This window comes from Corylus avellana, chromosome ca3, assembly GCF_901000735.1.
Source record: "Corylus avellana chromosome ca3, CavTom2PMs-1.0".
In the NCBI taxonomy this organism is placed as follows: Eukaryota; Viridiplantae; Streptophyta; class Magnoliopsida; order Fagales; family Betulaceae; genus Corylus; species Corylus avellana.
Genome location: NC_081543.1, coordinates 38,175,499 through 38,189,919, shown reverse-complemented (window position 1 = coordinate 38,189,919; position 14,421 = coordinate 38,175,499). Strand labels below are relative to the sequence as shown.

The following is a 14,421-nucleotide window of genomic DNA, read 5'->3' as shown; positions in this document are numbered from 1 at the left end:
CAAAGGAAGATGAAACTCTCATACAATAATAGACCATCGAATTAGTCCTACATAAATGCATATTATCAAGAATTTATTCCCCACTAAAACTCTCGTTCCTTTTTTTTTTTTAAAAAAAAGATTAAGATTTGAAGAAGAACAAAGAGATATTGATAAAAACACCCTACATGGGCGGCTAGGGTTTAGTTCTAATCCTAATTGGACTAATTTTGAGCCAACTGCATTATTGAATTACAAAGTAACACTAACTCTTAGACTAGAAGTATTAACTTGAAGCAAATTGTAATTCTGGTTAATTGGACTAGGAAAATTAATTTGAGTTATTCTAATTTCTTTTTAAAGACTTGTTATTCCTTTTAACTCTTACTCATCTTTTATCCGACTCTTTTTCAAATCAAATTATTAAATCTATAGGACCCCCACATATGAGTCCTACACATTCAAAGTTAGACAAGGACATTACAAGCAAAAATCAATTACTTCAAAGAGTAATGCTATAAGAAGAATTAAAGTTTTCTTATAGTCATTCTAAATGTGACTTAACTTTTAAAATTGTTATTGAATTTGAAATAATCATTATTACATTTTAATCTATTGATAATTTTAAAAGCCATATTACAATTTACTCCCTTGTAACTTGTAATATCAACAACCTCCATCCACTTCTCAGAAGAATTATCAAAGGGTGTCCACTCCTCATCTCCTGGTTTCAAAAACATACATATTTCAAGATATCGCCGGCAATCACAAATAGCTAAAGAGGCTTCTGGGCAACAAGGGCTGCCCATCTCTTCTTTACTTGAATTTCTCAAATAAACATGTACATTAACTACGTAATCATATATTACTCCTACCACACAAAAAAAAAAAAGAAAAAAAAAGAAAAGAAAAAGAAAATAGTGAATCAAGATCTATATGGATTCTTTCTTTCAGCTACGTAATGTACATTAACTACATAATCAAATATGATTCTTTCTTTCACCTAATTTCCTAAAGACTGTTATCATCTGCAGATATGGTAGCGACACAACAACAAAAAACAGAGCTGATTACTTCAAACCCCACTACAATACCAACATGTAGAAATTAACCAAGGCAGCTCAGAATCTAACAATGGCCCATAAACCCATATGGAAGGAAAAACTGGAATCCAAGAAGACAGAAAAGAACATCTAAGCGGCTTTCAATCAAACAGATAGAATTCATTTATTTTTGGAAAACCTTGGAACAGTTACAGCTAATACAAAAACAAATACACATACTATATTTGCGTTGTGAACCATCGGTAGCATTGTTTCTTATCGTCACGAGGAATAGAGAGAGGGACTGAACTGACAGTCTGATTTGCGATATCGTATACCCCCAACTCCTGTTGCTCTACTGGCATACTGAAGGCACCATCTGTGAAATAGATGCAATTAGGTTTGAATATGGTGTAGTCCTTAGCTTGTATGGACACAGATTCATGACAGCTCAAGAAAATTGCTTCATCACCCAAGCTTTCGATCTCATCCCACGCCTTCCTCACCCAATCCATTTTGAAAACTTTAACCTCACGCTCGATATTCAGTTGAACCAACAACAAATCCCCACAGAGCGATTCCACCAGATAGTTAGTTGGATGATGATAACTTGATGATACATGCTTTATTTTGAGAGTACCCAACTCATGATCAAATTCTATACGCTTGAGCTCCCCGTCAAGAGCACAGAATCCACCCTCGTAGCTTGTAATATCAAAAATGCGCAACTGCTGCACAACAAAGGTTGTCCACTCCCCATCTCCTGGTTTCCAGAACATCAACTTCTCAAGATATCGCCCATTACGAACAGCTAAACCAATTGATCTTGGATTTTTCGGGTCACAAGACACAACGAACTTGCGTCTTGTGGGATCAATTGACACAACGAACTTGCGTCTTGTGGGATCAATTGATACAAAGTTGTCAAGTGTGAAAGCAGGGAACCGAATCCGAGCATTCGAGAATGGATCATAGAGACAGATATGATGATCACCACGATGATTCAAGTGATTGCAGGCATGGAATGTGCTGCAATCCATTACCAGCCAACGATGCCAGGAGTAGACGCTTCTGGGAAACAGGGGCCGCCCATCACCGGTATTGAACTCGGGAAGTCTACACACCTTCGTTGCGCCGGTAAAAACATTCTTGAAACTTATGCTTCTTACAATTCTGAGTTCCTTTGAGTAAACAAGTCGGTGCGGAGGTGTCGACGCTAACACCCTTTCGACGACGGACCGCCATGCATGACACACGAAGCTGCACTTGTATAGATTAACGACATTTGTTGGCTTCCTCAAGATGCTCTCCAGCAGATCTTCTGGGAGTCTAGACCAGGTCACCGGAGCCATTGATCGGGGAAATTATGGCCCTTTTGATATGGGAAAAAGGCTTAATCCCTCTGTTTAATCTTTATTTATCTTCTCCTGTAAGTCAAGTTAAAGTCCGTTTGTTCTCTGTTTGGGAGGAGCAGGGTGTAACTAACGACCGCTAACTATCTAACCGGATAACCGCAATTCTATAACTGTATAATTGCTGTTACTGATTATAAATATTGAGAAAAAAACGGTTCCCGGTAACCGGTATATATACGTTTTTGCCCATGTGATTTAATTACTTTATTTATATTTAAATAGGGAAAGTGTAATTATAATTTAAAAACTAAAGGTATTCAAATAATTTAAAAACTTTGAAAACAAAAAACAAAATTGTTTTCTATGAGACCTTTCCATGTTTGTACCCCTTTCCAAGGCCCTATTGCCAAATAAACTCGGATGAATGGCAAGCTCCCCCTAACAGAATGTATAAAATTAATTGGAATGCAACTTTAGATTTAAAATGTCGTCGTATGGGGATTGGCATCATTGCGAGAGGCTTTGAGAGACATGTGATTACTGCAAGGGGACAAACAGTTTGTATCACACAGGACCTAATGGTGGCAAAAGCACAAGTGGCATTGTGTGCTGCAGAATTTATTTACGACTTGGGAACTTAAATCCATTATTTTGGAGGGTGATTCATTACAAATGGTAAAAGCCTTCACTATCTGTCAACTATTAAAATTGGAGCAAATATGGTCAGGTGGTTGAAGATGCTAAAGTAGTGCTCAACAATTTAAGGCATTGTTAGATTTGCCACACTCAAAGAGAAGCAAACTGGGCAGCTCATGGTCTTGCCAAAGCAGCTGTTAGACAAGTCATGGACAAGGTTTGGATTGAAGAAATCCTAGAGGATATCCGCAATGTTATCCTTTTTGAGTGCAATGTAATCTTGTTATTTAGAGATTTATGCTCTAGATTAATTCTTGATGATGAATGAAAGTAATATGTTAAAGAATAATAATAATAATAATAATAATAATAATAATAATAAAAAAGTGGAACCATTTACTTGGTGCACGCATGGATGATTTTCAATTTTCAATTTTCAAAGTCGATGGTTCATTTCAATAAGCACTTGGATATAATAAGACTTAAGGGCTCTCCAAAGACATTATTCCTTTCTTTAGTAATACAACAATAATAGCTCGCCATTCCAAAGCAAGAACTTTTTAACACAAGAAAGTGCAATTAAGCAATAACTAACACATAAGAGTTCAAATAATTTTCCCCATACTTGCAAGAGACAATCAAGGATCAATCAGACGCACGCCAAGCTCTGAGAAAACTAGAACTTTTGAAATCTAACAAGACACACATTCAATTATTAACCACATTGTTCAACAGGGAAAGTTTTTGCATTTGAACTGAAATAAGCAAGGAACTCGCTTGGCGGGGGGCTTACATAATTGCATATTCTCAGTACTCCTCCTAAACCATTATGCACAAGCACAATCTTCTCCTATGACTTTGGCAGTTTACCATATTAATTCTCAGTTTACCATAACTGCACCCAAACTAAGCTTGCAAAGACTTTGTTTCAAGTTTCTCTCATTCAATCCCCCCGAAACACACACACACACACACAAATTCAATGATTTCTTCCCAATTGAGGCTTAGCTTATCAATTAAATTCATGACTGATGAATTCTTTCCACACCCTCCTACTGAAGCTGCGCTGAAAAAGGAGATTAAATATGCTGAATGATACGACTACATTGGTGAGGTGAGAAACCCAAACTTGTCTATGCTGAAGAAGAAGAATACGAACACACAAAAAAGAAGAAGAAAAGTTCTCACCTTTATATCATATCATTAAACTCTTTCAAAATTAGGTGTAAATTACAGTCTCTTGAAAGAGCTATTGGGCATAAACAAAATATGCATACTATATTTGCGTTGTGAACCATCGGTAGCACAGTCGATCATTCTGATGAGGAAAAGAGCGAGGGAACCGACCGACAGTCTGATTTGCGATGTCGTATACCCCGAAACCCTCTTTCTGTAGTGTCATACACAAGACATCATCAGTGAAATAGATGCAATTACGTTTGAATATGGTAGAGTCACCAGCTCGCATGCACCCAGATTCATCACAGCTCAAGAAAATAGCTTCGTCACCTAAGCTTGTGATCTCCTTCCACGCCATCCTCCCCCAATCCAATTTGAAAACATTGAACTTCCACCCGCCATTCGACCCTAAATTCAGTTGAACCAACAACAGATCCCCACAAAGCGATTCCATCAGATATTCAGTGGGATATAAATCACTTGATAATGCATTAATCCTAGTTGGGATTCTTTTGGCATAAGGAACATGAGTACCCAACTTAAATTGTATTAAGTTTCGGTGCCAATCAAGTGCACAGAATCCACCCTTGTAGCTTATAACATCAACAACCCACATCCTCATGTCAACAACAATCCACTCCTTACCTCCTGGTTTCAAAAACATCAACTTTTCAAGAGATTTCCCATCACGAATTGCTAAAGCAATTGAACTTGGATTTCCCGGTTCAGATGATAAAACGAACTTTCGCTTCTGGGTATCCAGAGAGTGATCGAGTTTGAACGCGGGTAGCCGAATCCGAGCCCTTGAGAATGGGTTATAGAGACAGATATGATGGGCGTGATACTTGCGATCGCGACCAGAGGAACACTTGGATGTGGTGCAATCCATTACCAGCCAACGATGCCAGGAGTAGACGCTCCTCGGCAACAGGGGCTGCCCATCAACAGTCTTGAACTTGGGAATTTTACACACGCTCGAGTTTCCATTGAAAACATTCAACAAACATATGCGTTGCACAATTCTGCTCTGCTTTTTGTAGGAAAGTAGTTGTGGAGGTGACGACGCAAATAGCTCGCCGGCGACGGACCGCCATGAACGACACACGTGGCGGTAGTTGTAAAGATTAACCACGTCGGTTGGCTGCCTCAAGATCATCTCTGCGAGGTCTTCTGGGAGGTCAGACCAGGACATCGTGGCCATTGTCTATGACGGTTTTGAGTGATTCACACCAAGACCTAAAATCCGATTGATAGGACGTAAAATTCGGAATCCAATCCAATGACAGTTTTATATTAAAGTGTTACAATATATTCAAAATATTTTTGACATATCCTTATATTTTCTGTATTTACGTTATATTTTCGTTTATAGACTCCACATACAACAATTTTTTCGAACATAGCCCCAATCAAATTAAGTCTCAGTGTTTGTTTGCTTCTTTTTTTCTTTTTTTTTTTAAAAAAATTTTTTTAAGGGGAAAAAAAAAATCATATTTAGTCGCAAAATTTTCATCTGATTTGAATTCAGTCATTGGGTTTTCAAATTCAAGAATACTGCCCAAGTTTAAAATAGGTCACTGTTAAAGTTAAAGATTTGTCATCTGTCACATGTCTCATTTGACCTGTCATAAACATTCAAATGCAATGTCATACCAACTAGTGTTAAGTCATTCATAAAAAAAATAAAAAAATAAATAAAAATCCCCAAAAAAGAACATGGATTTGACTAGTAAAACTTAGAGAAAAACATGAGAAACTAAAAAGCAAACCAGAAGTAAAAAAGACTTCGGTTCCATTGGCTTTGTTCTTAATTACAAGATTAGATAACAATTCTTTTCCATCATATAGGGCTTGTGGACCCGCTACCTCAATCCATCAACCAAGCGACCCCAAAACAGTTGCATGGTGGTGGCACCATACTAGATCCACTCTTAAGCCACGTTAGATGCAAATGATATTTGTAAGAAAAATGTTTGGTGTCAATAATTTGTCTATATTTTTATACAAATTTAATAGATCAACCATTAAATTTGTAGGATCCACCATTGACTTGTGTGGGGTCCATAAGTCTATAAATCTAATGATTAATTTATAAGATGAGATAGAGAAAATATATAAAAAATATTGACATCAAACATTTCTATATTCTTAACATGGAGAATCGGAGATCTTTAATGAAAGCATAACATATGGCGGATAGTTACGACGGTGACAAAATCTATTATAAAGAGCGGTAGACATTATAACACCCTATAAATTTTTTGGACTGTATTAGTTTTTACTAGACTAAAGAGGTGTAGAAGTGATGATGAGATGATCTCTAGCGGGTCTTGTGAATTGGACTAGGGTTCTTAACTTGTATTAATATATATTACAAGCAAATTCTATACTAATATTAACTTATACTACCCTATAACCTGTTTTGTGAAAATGTTTTAAAAAGAATAACAAAAAATATAAATAATAATAATTCAATAAAAAAGAAAAGAAAAGAAATATTATCGAGGAATTCATTACATTCAAACCATTGTTAATTAAATTTCTGCAATCCTTCTGATTTAGATATCAAGTTTGAATAAATAAAACTAAAAGTTAAAAGAATTCAATTAAAATTTAGAAGTGAGAAAGAGATCAGTGTGGCTAAAGTTTTGGACTAGGATAAGATTTTAATATTTTTAAAACTCTTAATTCAAAAAAGCCAAATATACGTTCAAATAGTATGGATTTGCAACAAAAAATAATTTTTTTTTTTTTTCAATTAAAAGCTTTCTTCGAAGATGAAACTCTCCTATAATAAACAATGCAATTTCTCCTACATAAATGCATATTGTCAACAATTTATTCCCCATTATAACTCTCTTTCCTTTTCAAAAAGAAATTTACGATTTGAAGTAGAAATCCAAAACGCCCGGCTAGCTAGGATTTGAAGTAAAATAATCTGTGTTTTCAAAAGATATCGCAAAACGTAAGGCGTTTGATATTGCAATTTAAAAAGCACTTAATTTAAAATAGGAAAAAAAATTATGCGATGCATAACAAATATTTGATAAAAAATACTTTTAAACATGTTTTACCAAACTCCCTTTGCAATTTTAAAATGTAGCAATTTGAAAATCAAAATTTTTAAAAAATCTCAAACGTACCCTGGCAATGGAGAGAATGGCAATGGCGAGAATATTGCAGTATGTGCTAATTGGGATTATCCCAAGTAATGTCTTGATCTATTCTGGTTGATGATTGTTTGGCAGGAAGCTTTACTGCTTGTTGTTTGTTCAATCTGGGAGTAGCAGTAGCAAAGACATCCACTTTCAACATAAAACTGCATAAATCTACAAACAAAACGGTCTAGATAAAACCATCACCTTCTATTGCCATTCACAGCAATTAACATACCAGTAAGAAAATTCCATCTACTTCTGCATAATTGCAAATTCTCACTAGTCCTCTTAAACCTTCCTCTGGCTACAATCCTAGATTGAATCTCCGAATGTTTCATAAAGATATTTCACTGATTACTTCAAAACCAACTACAATACAAACATGTAGAAATTAACCAAGATAGCTCACAATTGACCATATAAAAAAATAAAATAAAATAAAAGACAATAACGTCTAATTAAGCGGTTTACATTCAAATATATAGAATGTAATTCGTTTGATTTTCAAAACACCCAAGTGGTTAAAGCTATTACAAAAACAAATAGGCGTACTACTACTACTATAGTTGCATGTTGAACCATCGGTGGCGTAGATTATTAGAAAAGTAAGGGAACGGATGGGTGGTTTTAGTTGCCATGTCGTATACCCCAACATCCTCCGCGTCTCTTATTGGATTCTTCATGACATCTAATTGCAATGTGAAGTAGATGCAATTATGTCTGTATACGGTAGATTCATCGGTTCTTACGCACACAGATTGATTACGAGCCAAGAAAATTGCTTCATCACCTATGCTCCTGATCTCATCCCACTCCATCTTCTCCCAATCCAATTTGAAAACCATAAACTCGTCATATGGGGGGAAACATCTATGAACCAGCAACAGTTCCCCAGACAGCGATTCCACCAGATACGAAGATTCATGATTAAGAAGCATCACATTACTAGTTGGAAGTTCTCTGGCACGAGGAACAGGGCTCAGCTCAAATTGTCTAATGTGCCCAAAGGAGTAAATTGCACAGGAGTAAATTGCACAGAATCCACCCTTGTAGCTTATAATATCAGCAACCAACATCCGCTTGTCAACAAGAGGGTTATCAAAGCGTGTCCACTTTTCGTCTCCTGCTTTCCAAAACATCAATTTTCCTCCCCCCTCACGAACAGATAAAGCAATTGAACTTGGATTTTTCTGGGTAGATGATAAAACGAAATTGATATTCTGGGTATCGTATGTTCGAAGAGAGTGGTCGATTGTGAACGTAGGGAGCCAAATCTGAGCCCTTGAGAACGGGTTGTAGAGACAGATATCGTGAGCGTGATTCTTGCGGCCACGGTAACACTTGGATGCGGTGAAATCCATTGCCAGCCAACCATGGCAGGAGTAGACAATCCTGGGCAACACCGCTGGCTGCTGCCTACCACGATTCTTCAACTCGGGAATTTTATACACCCTTGAGTCTCCGGTGAAGATGTTGAACAATTCTATACTCTCTTCGTCGTAGGCAAGTAAGTGTGGAGGCGACGACGCTAACACCCTGTCGGCGACCGACCTCCATGAACGACACACGTTGCGGTAGAGGTACACAAGATTAACAACATGGGTTGACTGCCGCATGATCAACTCTACCATCTCTTCCGGGAGAAAAGAGCCGGAAACTGTAGCCATCTCTCTATGAAAAGTTTGTATGTGATTCGCCTGCTCTGCAATTCCTATTCTATTTATATTCACCAATTCTAATCCTGGTTGGACTTGGACTAGTTATTCTAATCCTGGTTGGATTAGGATAAATAATTAATTATAATCCTCGTTATTTAATTTGCGTGGAAAATAAAGGAGCACAGCATTATTAATTGCAATAAAGCATATTGTAATGGGTTTTTTTCTTCTTCTTTTTTTTTTTGTTAATGGATAGAATAACGTAAATTTATAATTTGAGTATTTACTAATGACATTTTTAATTTTTTATATAAGTAAATTGGCACCATAATTAAAGTTATATTGTGTAATTAGATTTTCTTATGTAAATAAAGTTCCTATAACTTCTCAAAAAAAAAAAAAAAAAAAGAGTTCCTATAAACAATTATTATTATTATTATTATTATTTAATTAAAAGCTTTCCAAAGGAAGATGAAACTCTGTTAAAAATAGACCATCGAATTAGTCCTACATAAATGCATATTATCAAGAATTTATTCCCCACTAAAACTCTCGTTCCCTTTTTTTAAAAAAAAAAAAAATTAAGATTTGAAGAAGAAGAGCAAAGAGAAATTGATAAAAACACCCTACATGGGCGGCTAGGGTTTAGTTCTAATCCTAACTGGACTAATTTTGAGCCAACTGCATTATTGAATTACAAAGTAACACTAAGGCCTCATTTGGTTTGCGAAATAGACCCTTGGATTAGATTAGCTAGCACTAGGTATAGCTAATCCTTTGTTTGGTAACACTCTATTCCTGGGAATAGTCTATTCCTATGGGACTACTAATATCATATACACAGGGTTAGCTAAGCCACTCAAAAATGAGTGGCTTATCTAATCCTTTTCTATGAGATTAAATTAATTGTGTAAATTGTCACAAAAAACCCCACCTGTGGGATTAAATTTCGTTCTCTCTCTCTGATTCTTCTATATTTCTCTCTCTCTCTCTCTCTCTCTCTCTCTCTATATATATATATATATCCGCTTCTCTTTTCTCCGTCCCTATATTTCGTTCTCTCTTTTTCTATCTCTCTTTGATTCTTTTGGCACAATTTTTCTGCAAGTGCAAACGAATTTTTTTTTCTCTGTGCTGTCTCCCTTCTCTTTACCATTTCTTAGTTTTTTTTGTTTTTTGTTTTTTTTTGTTTGTTTTTTTTTAAAAAAATTATGTTTTTTAATTTCTCTTGATTCTCTGTTTTTTTTTTTTTTTTTTTATTCTGTTTCTTCGTCTCTCTTTTTTCTTTTTTTCTTTTTTCTTTGACGTTGAAACAGAACCTGTAAGGTTTTTATAAAATACAAATATATAATATTTTTTTGATTTCAAAATTGAGTTTGATTATGTTTTCTCCGACTATATTTTTTTTTATATAAATAATTTTGTAGCATAATTGATAAAACAAAAAAAAAACAAAAAAACAAAAAAAAACAAAAGGCCACATACCTGACATAATTAAAAACAAAAAAGAAAAAGAAATTATTGTAAAATTGTTTATGTTTAAAAAAAAAAATGAAAGTCCTTAATAATATAAATTGTATTTGTATTATAAGGGTATTTTAGGAAATTTGATCACAATATGATTCCATTCACCAATATATTGCATTGTACCAAATGAAGGAATATGATTAGCTAGTCTATTCCAGCGTTACAACTAAACAAAGGAATATGAATAGCTAATCTATTTCACACTCTTCTTTTCCCAGTAGTAGCTAATCATTTTCTAATGGACTAGATATTCTGCGAACCAAACGAGGCCTAACTCTTAGACTAAGAGTATTAACTTGAAGCAAATTCTAATTCTGGTTAATTGGACTAGGAAAATTAATTTGAGTTATTCTAATTTCTTTTTAAAGACTTGTTATTCCTTTTAACTCTTACTCATCTTTTATCCGACTCTTTTTCAAATCAAACTATTAAATCTATATGACCCACATATGAGTCCTACACATTCAAAGGCAGACAAGGACATCACAAGCAAAAATCAATTACTTCAAAGAGTAATGCTATAAGAAGAATTAAAGTCGTCTTAGAGTCATTCTAAATGTGACTTGACTTTTAAAATTGTTATTGAATTTGAAATAATCATTATTATATTTTAATCTATTGATAATTTTAAAAACCACATTACATTTAAAACAAATATAAAAATTAACTAAAATATTTAGCTCAAAAGCTCACAATTGCCCATACATTTACTCCTACCAGTAAACTGTAAAAAAAAAACCCACATGGAAGGAAAAACTGGAATCCGAGAAGAAAGACAACAACGTCTAAGTGGCTTTCAATCAAATACATAGAGTGCAATTCTTTTTCGAAAACCTCGAAGTAGTTACGTCCATCTATTACAAAAACAAATATGCTTACTAGTTACTATAATTGCGTTGTGAACCATCGGTGGCATTAATGTGACACAGAAAATAGTGAGAAAATTGCTTGATCACCCAAGCTTTGTGATCTCATGCCACATGCCACTCCATCCTCTCGCAAACCAATTTGTAAACCGTGAACTTTTTGTTCTCCTGGGGGTGCCAAAATTTATGAACCATCAGCAGATCCCCACACAGCGATTCCACTAGATAGTTATATTGTTGAAAAATAAGTCTCACTAAAAGTTGAAATTATATTAATCCGAGTTGGGATTTTTTTGGCACGAGAAATAGACTCAAATTCAACTTGTGTAACGTTCAGGCACAAGTCAATTGCACAAAATCCACCCTTGTAGCTTGTAATATCAACAACCTCCATGCACTTCTCAGAAGAATTATCAAAGGGTGTCCACTCCTCATCTCCTGGTTTCAAAAACATACATATTTCAAGATATCACCGGCAATCACAAATAGCTAAAGAGGCTTCTGGGCAACAAGGGCTGCCCATCTCTTCTTTACTTGAATTTCTCAAATAAACATGTGCATTAACTACGTAATCATATATTACTCCTACCACACAAAAAAAAAAAGAAAAAAAAAGAAAAAAAAAAAGAAAATAGTGAATCAAGATCTATATGGATTCTTTCTTTCAGCTACGTAATGTACATTAACTACATAATCAAATATGATTCTTTCTTTCACCTAATTTCCTAAAGACTGTTATCATCTGGTATCATCTGCAGATATGGTAGCGACACAACAACAAAAAACAGAGCTGATTACTTCAAACCCCACTACAATACCAACATGTAGAAATTAACCAAGGCAGCTCAGAATCTAACAATGGCCCATAAACCCATTTGGAAGGAAAAACTGGAATCCAAGAAGAAAGACAAGAACGTCTAAGCGGCTTTCAATCAAACAGATAGAATTCATTTATTTTTGAAAAACCTTGGAACAGTTACAGCTAATACAAAAAAAAAAAAAAAATACACATACTATATTTGCGTTGTGAACCATCGGTAGCATTGTTTCTTATCGTCACGAGGAATAGAGAGAGGGACTGAACCGACAGTCTGATTTGCGATATCGTATACCCCCAACTCCATTTGCTCTACTGGCATACTGAAGGCACCATCTGTGAAATAGATGCAATTAGGTTTGAATATGGTGTAGTCCTTAGCTTGTATGGACACAGATTCATGACAGCTCAAGAAAATTGCTTCATCACCCAAGCTTTTGATCTCATCCCACGCCTTCCTCACCCAATCCATTCTGAAAACTTCAACCTTATGCTCGATATCCAGTTGAACCAACAACAAATCCCCACAGAGCGATTCCACCAGATAGTTAGTTGGATGATAATACCTTGATGATACATGCTTTATTTTGAGAGTACCCAACTCATGATCAAATTCTATACGCTTGAGTTTTCCGTCAAGAACACAGAATCCACCCTCGTAGCTTGTAATATCAAAAATGCGCCACTGCTGCACAACAAAGGTTGTCCACTCCCCATCTCCTGGTTTCCAGAACATCAACTTCTCAAGATATCGCCCATTACGAACAGCTAAACCAATTGATCTTGGATTTTTCGGGTCACAAGACACAACGAACTTGCGTCTTGTGGGATCAATTGACACAACGAACTTGCGTCTTGTGGGATCAATTGATACAAAGTTGTCAAGTGTGAAAGCAGGGAACCGAATCCGAGCATTCGAGAATGGGTCATAGAGACAGATATGATGATCACCACGATGATTCAAGTGATTGCAGGCATGGAATGTGCTGCAATCCATTACCAGCCAACGATGCCAGGAGTAGACGCTTCTGGGAAACAGGGGCCGCCCATCACCGGTATTGAACTCGGGAAGTCTACACACCTCCGTTGCGCCGGTAAAAACATTCTTGAAACTTATGCTTCTTACAATTCTGAGTTCCTTTGAGTAAACAAGTCGGTGCGGAGGTGTCGACGCTAACACCCTTTCGACGACGGACCGCCATGCATGACACACGAAGCTGCACTTGTATAGATTAACGACATTTGTTGGCTTCCTCAAGATGCTCTCCAGCAGATCTTCTGGGAGTTTAGACCAGGTCACCGGAGCCATTGATCGGGGAAATTATGGCCCTTTTGATATGGGAAAAAGGCTTAATCCCTCTGTTTAATCTTTATTTATCTTCTCCTGTAAGTCAAGTTAAAGTCCGTTTGTTCTCTGTTTGGGAGGAGCAGGGTGTAACTAACTACCGCTAACTATCTAACCGTATAGCCGCAATTCTATAACTGTATAATTGATGCTACTGATTATAAATATTGAGAAAAACGGTTCCCCGTAACCGGTACATATACGTTTTTGCCCATGTGATTTAATTACTTTATTTTTATTTAAATAGGGAAAGTGTAATTATAATTTAAAAACTAAAGATATTCAAATTATTTAAAAACTTTGAAAACAATAAACAAAATTGTTTTCTATAAGACCTTTCCATGTTTGTACACCTTTCCAAGGCCCTATTGCTAAATAAACTCGGATAAATAGCGAGTTTCTCCTATCATAATGTATAAAATTAATTGGAACGCAACTTTAGATTTAAAATCTCGTCGTATGGAGATTGGCATTATTGCGAGGGACTTTGAGGGACAAGTGACTACTGCAAGAGGACAAACAGATTGTATCACACAGGACCTAGTGGTGGCAGAAGCACAAGCGACATTGAGTGCTGCAGAATTTATTCGAGACTTGGAGCTTCATTCCATTATTTTGGAGGGTAATTCATTACAAATGGTAAAGGCCCTCACTGTCTGTCAACTATCAAAATTGGAGCAAATATGGTCAGGTGGTTGAAGATGCTAAAGTAGTGCTCAACAATTTAAGGCATTGGTAGGTTCACCACACTCAAAGAGAAGCAAACTGGGTGGCTCATGGTCTTGCCAAAGCAGCTGTTAGACAAGTCATAGACAAAGTTTGGATCAAAGAAATCTCAGAGGATATCTGCAATGTTGT

The 14,421-nt window shown here is 35.9% G+C and overlaps 4 protein-coding genes across 4 annotated transcripts; all 4 read right to left on the bottom strand.

The window, feature by feature from the left end:
- Positions 1-1,261: 1,261 nt before the first annotated feature.
- LOC132174593 (uncharacterized) lies at positions 1,262-2,374 on the bottom strand. Its single transcript, XM_059586228.1, has one exon. The coding sequence runs from the start codon at positions 2,372-2,374 to the stop codon at positions 1,262-1,264; it is 1,113 nt and encodes a 370-aa protein (XP_059442211.1).
- A 1,915-nt stretch (positions 2,375-4,289) lies between these two features.
- LOC132174592 (F-box protein At2g17036-like) lies at positions 4,290-5,393 on the bottom strand. The gene has a single exon (XM_059586227.1). It carries the CDS (start codon positions 5,391-5,393, stop codon positions 4,290-4,292), a length of 1,104 nt encoding a protein of 367 aa, XP_059442210.1.
- A 2,517-nt stretch (positions 5,394-7,910) lies between these two features.
- Positions 7,911-9,017, bottom strand: LOC132174591 (probable F-box protein At1g44080). The gene has a single exon (XM_059586226.1). The coding sequence runs from the start codon at positions 9,015-9,017 to the stop codon at positions 7,911-7,913; it is 1,107 nt and encodes a 368-aa protein (XP_059442209.1).
- Positions 9,018-12,414: 3,397 nt separating this feature from the next.
- On the bottom strand, positions 12,415-13,527 carry LOC132174590 (putative F-box protein At4g22660). The gene has a single exon (XM_059586225.1). It carries the CDS (start codon positions 13,525-13,527, stop codon positions 12,415-12,417), a length of 1,113 nt encoding a protein of 370 aa, XP_059442208.1.
- Between the last annotated feature and the right edge of the window lie 894 nt (positions 13,528-14,421).

What these genes read in the sequence shown, in the direction of transcription:
- LOC132174593 (XM_059586228.1), bottom strand. Translation starts at nt 2,374, where the DNA reads ATGGCTCCGGTGACCTGGTCTAGACTCCCAGAAGATCTGCTGGAGAGC.
- LOC132174592 (XM_059586227.1), bottom strand. Translation starts at nt 5,393, where the DNA reads ATGGCCACGATGTCCTGGTCTGACCTCCCAGAAGACCTCGCAGAGATG.
- LOC132174591 (XM_059586226.1), bottom strand. Translation starts at nt 9,017, where the DNA reads ATGGCTACAGTTTCCGGCTCTTTTCTCCCGGAAGAGATGGTAGAGTTG.
- LOC132174590 (XM_059586225.1), bottom strand. Translation starts at nt 13,527, where the DNA reads ATGGCTCCGGTGACCTGGTCTAAACTCCCAGAAGATCTGCTGGAGAGC.